We start from the raw sequence: 8,139 nt of genomic DNA on the forward strand, positions 1-8,139 counted from the left end.
TCTTCCCTAAGGTCATTGACAAGCTTTGGAAGCATTCATGACCAGTGAATGCATATAAAGTCAGCAACTTTCCACAGAATACTTCGTTGTACGAGATTGTCTACTTCCGGTTGTAACCGTTTCCGTGACGAATGAAGATATGCAGACTATCCAACCCCATTCGGTTATCCATCCTGGGTTCGGATGCGTCTTCGCCAATGCTCAATATCTTCAAGGATCTACTTCAGTTTTAATCCCCCCCCTCCACCCTCATTGTCCTCCAACCCTTGGCAGATTCAGGACAATGACCACTTGTCATTTCTCCATCTAACACTTAGTTCACTGTCATCCCCACACCTTCAGAACTTTATCGGATTCTTTATCGTTACTTTTCTCATCACTGATGACGTAGGAAGTCGGTTCCAAACCACAGCCTAAAAATGAGACCCGATATTATCCTGGTGGATATAGAGGCGTGTGATATTGGTCCGGTTGAATACTACTACTGGAGGTATCCATTAGTAATCCAGATAAGGTATTTCCCCATCTGATGCGTCATCAACGCCTAATCAGGTTCTGTTCTTGCAACAGCGAGCATTAGTACCTTTCCCGATCTTGGTTATTAATAACAGGTTTCTCGTTAACGCTGCTGCATTGCGGGTCAAACGCTCCGCTACTTTCCTTAGTTCAGACAGGATAAAACACGCTGAGACACAAGAAAATATCTCTGTGCAATTTTGTCCACGCTGAAAATCTGTTTTGTCTGCTACTCCAAACGAGTGTCCACAATGCTTTCTTCCCACTCCACTGCGACATTAATTTTTGATATCTGGAGCTGTTGAATCCGAGTTTTACACGAAGGTTCATACGTTCTCCGAAATTTTCAGCCAGCGACAGAATTTGACATGTTTTTCCACTGCGTGGTCGGAATTTTTTGACGTGCTTTGGCCAGATATCTCCTTTAGAGTAAAGGTATCTTCTCCCATGGATAATTCCTCTACAATCACTTGCGCCTTCATTCCGTTGCTCCTTGATATCTCCCTCGTTTTGAACTGTATCGATCACCATACGTGACCTCAATGGGATCTTTTCCAGATAAGCCCCTCCAAAAATTAAGTCCCGCAGCCCGAAAAAGATCAGAAAAAAGCGGACAGGAAGTTTGTCCTTTTAGTTTTAGTGAGGAGGGTGAAATTGGGACATGTCCTTAATAATTTTCATGAAAAGGTCCGTTTTTCGGTACCTTTGTCTCCAAACGAACTAACACGAGTAGCTGTCTTGTAGACGTGTCAAGGGGGTTCGATGGTTTGTGTGTAAGCTCCAGTGGTTAGACCCACAAAGTTTTCGGTATGATTAACTGTTTAATGAGTATAATTTATGTCAACCGTCGTTTCAATTCCTTGGTATGATGCCCACATATCGGAGATGATGATTGAGCCGGGAGCGTTGCAGTCCTGGATCGTGTCCACCAAAGTGGCCACAGTTCGATCTGGCACTGCATACATGAACACCTGTTTAGTTTCCCGGCAGATCCCTCCGAAAATCCACTGCTGGGAAAGGACTCGCCCTGCGTGGTTTTTACGGCGAGATATTAGCGTTTCATCGATCTCGACGTGTAGACCTGGGCCGCCGATAACTGTTGGAGTCTACAAAAACCGCCAGGCGCAAACTTCGCTAGGGAAATTCTTCAACAGCGGTCGTGTGGCTAATAGATAATTCCTCTGAGCAGAATTTGATTTTTGCCAAATTTTTGGACCAGCAATAAATGAATAGAATTGCTGTCCTAAATTCCATCCTAGACCGCTCCAGCCAAGTTCCCTTCCGAAGACCGATTTCTTGCCGACACTGTCGGGCATTACACCTCCACTTGTCAGAAACAGTTGAAAGTGTCATTTGGTCACCATTGTTGCATCAACGTTGCTGATGGATCACTCTGTGGCTTTGCAAAAAACGTATTGCCGTCTTCTTGTCGTGAACAAGAGTTGAAGGCGTCAGAAAGTTCATTTAAGGTTTTAAGTCCGAACGGCGAAAATTTTGCACAAAATGAGCCCAAATGCGGATAAGGAATTGTTTTCCTCAAAAATAGGTCAAGGTTGTGTGCGTACATTAAATTGGAGCTGGGAAAAAAGTGGCGGGGCTTGACTTTTCGCACATGCACCTTTTGTATTAGTGGCGGGGCTTATCTGGAAAAGATCCCATCAATGTCCCGATTGCTCTGTCGTACTTCGCTAGGGCCACTGGTCCTTTCAATGAAAAAGGAGTAATTTCCTCGTGGTCAAGCAAATGATGTGAGCGGTATTCACATCCAGCCGCCCAGTTGTCAAATCGTTACCCAAATTTTGAAGAGTTGAACTAGGCTTCAAGGAACGCTATGAGATCAAGGTCATTGTGTGTCGACTGGTATTTGTTTGACTGCTGTTCCGCCGTCCGCCAGAATGCTACAGGATTTTGCTAACGCTACGAAATTTTCCTGCACCAAGTTGGACGTTTGTTTCCCGGAGGAAATGCGGGTTTCGAATTTTCGGTCTTCACAACCGTTTGTTTGTTCAAAGGGTTTTGTGGATGGAAGCTTCTGTGTGGCGGTACTGGAATCCGGTATCGCAGTCAGATCGGTGCGGATTGTTCAAACTTGAATGATGTTTTCTTGGTCGGGTCTTGAGAGATTTTTAGGACTTCCATTTTGAATTTCGTCTTGAGACTCTAAGTGTTGAAAAATCTTAGAGCACGTAATCGCTTTTGTATCCTCGCTGGTTATTATTAACAAATTAAATCGAGGGAACATTGGGATGGGTTTTTTTTAAATTATCAATAGCTCCGTACCATCTTGTCCAAAGAAGCCCTGATAGAGCACGTAATCGCTTTTGTATCCTCGCTGGTTATTATTTATTAACAAAATCGAGGGAACATTGGGATGGGTTTTTTTTTAAATTATCAATAGATCCGTACCATCTTGTCCAAAGAAGCCCTGATCACGCTCATCTTATTCGTTCACATTTCATCCAACATTGCTTTCCTCATGTTTCAGCTGCCATGCCCAAGTTACCATACGTGAACCAGAAACCTTTGACGGCATTTTTCACCAGTCCGAAAGCTGTGGCGAAGTTGCCAGATGCCAAAGAGAATTCGATCACTCCAGCTAGTCCGGCAGAGACACCAAAGTCTGCCCGGACCCCTGAAAAGCGTGCCCTGGAGGAGATTTGTCCTTCTAACACAAATGGACAACCCAATGTGGACGACGACGTGGAAAGTACAAAACGTCCACGTGTGGAAAGCGGTAGGTGGAATTGGGAACAATTTGTCCTTTCTAATTTTTCGCACCTGACCAACAACGCATCTCAGACATTCTACCATTTTGGTTCGATTCACCTTTCAACCATCCAACCTTGGGTTCGTCATCCCAGAACCACATATTGTTGAAAATTTTCAATGGGTCTCAACTAAGTTGCTTCAAACTGCCGCCATCTTACGTCCACCTAATGGGTTCATAGCAGGGGTCAGATACCCTTGGCTAAGCTTTACGGGCTCCAATCATATCACCCGAATGGCACCCATGTTCAACCCTTACTTGTGTTCTGAATCCAACACACTGTTAGATTTGTTGATTTTGGAATTCTGCTAGTTTTACGTGTATCAAGAGCGACATACGCGTTATTTGTCCGCTGTTTTTGTCACCATCGTTCTTCATAGTCAATCTCAACATGGACGTCGATGCGACTCTTGAGTTTGTTTGCGGTACACGACCTGCACCAATGTGACGTGCACATCGATCTGTCCGTCTGTCCACCCACTCGCACACGCAAAGGCATTATTGTAGCCTACACAAATTGCAGAAACACAAAGTGGCACCCGCTGGTAATTCACCTTGTTTGCCTGGTGAAAGTTTTTACAATTCATCAACTGCACACTTGTTCCGGTGTACCGACCTGGTCAATATGGTACAGTTCGGCGGCATATGTCTGCCTTCCGTAGCCCGTGTCGTCTCCATTACTGGTATTTGCACTTTTGACCTTGTTCAGTTTTGGTTTAAAAATGCGGACGTATACGGAATCGTTCTTACCCTTAGTTGCTTCAGTGGCAACGGCTGGATTTGCCTCAGATTTCATTGAGAATATCAATGACAAATGATGTGAGGTACAAGCAGATTGTCACGTGATCTAGTAGTGTCCAGACAGACCGAACCCCTTGTGCGGGACACTCTGTGTCCTTTTGCTAACCCCTCGGCCCGGCGACAAGCCATCCAAAAGCCACTGGTCACTGCCCCCCAAATGTACGTGTTCTCTGATTGTTCAGAATCTCAACCAAGTGATCTAGCCCGGCGGTACTCATCCAAAATAAGTCTTTTGCATGAAAAAACTAGGTCAATTTTTCAACTCACTTGCGATTTCATTGCTTTTGAAGCTGTTTCAGCCTCCGTACCTGGGAGAGATGCATCTACAGCGTGGCTAAACAAAGGACGAGTAAATGGTCTAAGTAGGATGCGCCAACAAAAGTATTTTAGCTACACGTCGAAAGATTATCTTGTGTGTATCGAGTTGCCTGTCTGAGGGGCTGCTCTGCTTGTTGTGTGTGTGTGTTAGGTTGGCGAACACATAATGATGGTTCACCAGCTAATGCTATCGAGAAGAACATCAGTAAGGCAGGTTGGGGCGAGATGGCTCAAGTGGTTAGAACGCGAATTTACTGACCACGAGGTCCGTGGTTCGAACCCGATTTTTGTCTCTCGACTTCCCCTGTCTAGGCTTGGAAAACTTGGCACTATCCCAGCCCTCGTGCTTCCTTTGGGTGGCAAGATGGTTAGGCCTCGAAAGGGTGCTACAGCCGAACGATTGCATACGTGGTCGTCGGCTCGTTCACTGAGCTGCATGACCAATCAAAGTTGGGTATTCCGTGCATTGTGAAACAAAATATTAGTAGGTGATTCTGTTGGTTGGATCGTTAGTTTGTGTCCTTTGGGATCGGTTGATTTGATTGGTTGCAACATGACCTTGACCTTCATTGATTTTCCGATGTTCTTGTGAGATGTGACATAGACCTCTTCCGGTTCCATATTGCGATCCTTTTTTGGGTGACTTCTGTAGGGTCTCGTTCCTTGAGTTGTTGGTCCGAGAGTCGTTTCCATCCGCCCATCTTAGAACCTATTCGGCACGCATGAACCAGAACTGTTATCTGTGATAGTTCGATTCCATAATGTTCATAGCCACATCACTCTCGTTCCTGTTCTGGCGTAATTATTCCGATGACAGTCGTTTCCATCTGCCCATCCCTGAAAACAACCCAAAAACACCTGAGGCTATCGAACCCATTCGACACGCAAGGACCAGCTCTGTCATCCGTGATAGTTCGATTCCATAATGGTCGTCAACTAGTGAATACTGATGGATCAATCATCCTGTGCAGACCCCAAGTTTCTTATTCTTTGAACGTTTTCCGTTTTTCTTACAAGACACAGCTCAACAGATAAAGTCGCCACCACCGTCAGCGTGGGGGAGTTTTCCCCTCGGCAAGTCCAGTACATCTGCGCTTGGACGCGAGGACTTGAACAAAAAGCTAGCCGAAATCAAACGCAAATTAGCCTCACGACCAACACGTTCTGTGCTCACTCTGATCCAAGGACTGCACCCTGAATGGGCGTGTGTACTACAGCAGCAAATTGAAAGCGAACGTTTCCAAAAACTGGCCGACTTTGTGGCTGGAGAACGAGCACGACCGACTGCAGTCTATCCTCCCTGTGAACAGGTATTTATATTTCGCGGACGAGTGAACTTTTCTCACCGTGGTTTTGTCGCATCGGTCACCACGTGTTTGCATTAAATTCAACCGTTTGTACCAGGTCTCTTGCGTAGTTTTGGTTCTGTTGATTTCCATCTCGTCTACCGTTCGCTCGATGATTAGTCTAACCGGACCAAGCCGCAGTTCAGCTTATAAACGCTGTTGATTGAATACTCAAAGGAACACTTCCAACGCTGTGGGTTTTCGGTTTGAATCGTTCTCACCGAGACTTAGTTTTATCCTCTGGCTTAGTTAGCTGATAGCTCGAGACGGCTTAGTGATTAATGCGTGAACTTAACGACCTGAACGTACGTGGTTCGAACCCAACCTTTGCAGTCTAGGCTTAAAAAATTGGCAGTAGTTCAGCTCTGGTGCTTCTTTGGGGTGGCGTGGCAGCTATGCATTGAAAGGGTGTTACGAATGAGCGATTAGTTTCTTACCATTATTATTGGTCCGTTCACACAGAGTCAATTATGACTGCGGCTCAAATGGCCTCCTTTTAACCAAGTTAAGAGGGAGAGTGATCTTGTTGAAAGTTTGATCATCCGCAAAGAGGAACCATCACGGAAAAAGGGGGCAATTAACTACCGCTGGAGTGGTTTCCACCTTTCGTGGTAATTGCACACCGTGCTATGGGTCACGTGCAATGCCGCTGTGGACTTCTTGAAGATGTGTTCTCTCTCCGAAGGAATTCTGTCGTTCAGGTCTATTTGGATGCTATCAAGTCCGAACGATCCATTTTAACCAATCAAACCTGGTTTTTCGCTGTACACCTTCCCTGACGTACCCTTCAATCTGTGGCAAATATTAGCTATGGCTCTCACTGTTCCGTGGGAAGGTTAGAGGTATTGGAGCTATTTCTAAACCCAACTACTGGGTTTTGTTTTGTTCACTTTCTCGATTTCACTCAGCGGATGTTTTGCGTTGCATTACAACCGACGATTTGACGAAAGATGGAAGTTTATTGGCCTCCGGATTACCGAAACAGCAGCTGTGAGTTTGCCAAAAAAAGGCTGCGTTACTTGTTGATCTTCCTGAATAGAGGGGAATATCTCCTTCCAGCTGTAGTCCACTTGAGGAATTCCCACTACACTTAGAAGTTTTGTTCCTCGGAGACAGTTCCCACTTGAAGTGACTACTTCTCAAAAAAGGCGGCTTCTTGTTGGTCTTGGGCAGCCTCTTTCGAAAGTTTATGGCATGGACTGAACCGTTCACTTCATTCTTCACTGACTGAAAGCCTGCAGAACAAAGATTGGTTTATCTGGCTACTGTTTCTGAAACACATGCGGAAACGCGGTTGCTAATAGCCTCCACTGAGAGGTACTTTTTAGTATCATCCATTCCCCCAAGATATGGACGGATATTGACACGGTCGCGTCTCAGCTGATGAGTGGAAAATTCACACTCTGCTTATCACAAAGTTAGTGATCAGTAATATAATAATCGTCCAGCTGCAACACCCTTCCGGTGCCTAGCTGCCATGTCACCCTGAGGTAGCACGAGGACTAGGATACTGCAAGGTTGCCTTGGCCTGGACAGGGTAAGTCGAGTAGTAGAGGTCGGGTTCGAACCATGGATCTTCCAGTCAGTAAATTCGCGCTCCAACCACTTGTGCCATCTCGCCCCCTCACAAAGTTAGTAAAGCTAACTTTTGCATATTCAACGTTAGATATAATTTGGGCTGTCCCCAAGTTGATTCATAGGATTCATCAAGACGAGTTTCCAGCTCGTAACACTTCTTCCCACTGTCATCCTCACGCATCGATGACAGGTTGTCTGGAGCTACCGTGTCTTTTGATAAACAGCTGGAAAACGAAATCAAGGTACAGAACGGGAGTTGATCGACCCTGTGTACACTCGTGCCTGCACTGTATATTTTAGGTTTTCGCATGGATTTGCTTACAATGTTTGGGGCGAGTGGTTAGAACGCGAATTTAATGACCACAAGGTCCGTGGTCCGAATCCAAGCTCTGACTCTCAACTTCCCCTGTCTAGGCTTGGGCAACCTGGCAGTATCCCAGCCCTCGTGTTTCCTTTTGGTGGTATGGCATTTAAGCACCGAAAAGGTGCTACAGCTGAACGATGTTTGCCAGCATAGAGTAGGTTTGCACTGCCTCATTTTTAATGGGTTTACACAACCGAAACACGAATTACACTCAAGTAAAATTCGACTTATACGCTCATCTGCATATCAATTTAGTTTCGACGGACGGCTTAATGAGAACCCAGTTGAATCTCTCGTTTTAAGGTTTGGCGTATTACGTCTGTTGAAATAAGGTGTTTTAGAAGTCGTATCAGGATATTCGGATGCGGACTTGTGCGAAAGATATACCCTTGCATTTGTGATCTTTGCATCACACTTGTTTTCGGTGCGGCCACCAAGTTTTTTTCTCC

The 8,139-nt window shown here is 45.4% G+C and overlaps 3 protein-coding genes across 3 annotated transcripts in view; 1 reads left to right on the forward strand and 2 right to left on the reverse strand.

Annotated features, from left to right (window-relative positions):
• Positions 1-3,001: 3,001 nt before the first annotated feature.
• T265_13997 (hypothetical protein) overlaps positions 3,002-8,139 on the forward strand; it is a gene marked incomplete at both ends in the record, with an annotated part of 21,576 nt that continues 16,438 nt past the window's right edge. The window contains 2 exons of the mRNA XM_009171582.1: positions 3,002-3,250; positions 5,420-5,712. Of these exons, the coding sequence (XP_009169846.1) occupies positions 3,007-3,250; positions 5,420-5,712 (537 nt within the window). The remainder of the gene's footprint in view (positions 3,251-5,419; positions 5,713-8,139) is intronic.
• Positions 3,870-4,079, reverse strand: T265_06327 (hypothetical protein; the record flags this gene model as incomplete). The annotated part of the gene is made up of 1 exon (XM_009171560.1): positions 3,870-4,079. One exon carries the CDS (start codon positions 4,077-4,079, stop codon positions 3,870-3,872), a length of 210 nt encoding a protein of 69 aa, XP_009169824.1.
• T265_06329 (hypothetical protein) overlaps positions 7,373-8,139 on the reverse strand; it is a gene marked incomplete at both ends in the record, with an annotated part of 39,482 nt that continues 38,715 nt past the window's right edge. Inside the window, one exon of the mRNA XM_009171562.1 lies at positions 7,373-7,550. Coding sequence (XP_009169826.1) covers positions 7,373-7,550 — 178 coding nt within the window. The remainder of the gene's footprint in view (positions 7,551-8,139) is intronic.

This window comes from Opisthorchis viverrini (genome assembly GCF_000715545.1).
Source record: "Opisthorchis viverrini unplaced genomic scaffold opera_v5_125, whole genome shotgun sequence".
Lineage (NCBI taxonomy): Eukaryota > Metazoa > Platyhelminthes > Trematoda > Opisthorchiida > Opisthorchiidae > Opisthorchis > Opisthorchis viverrini.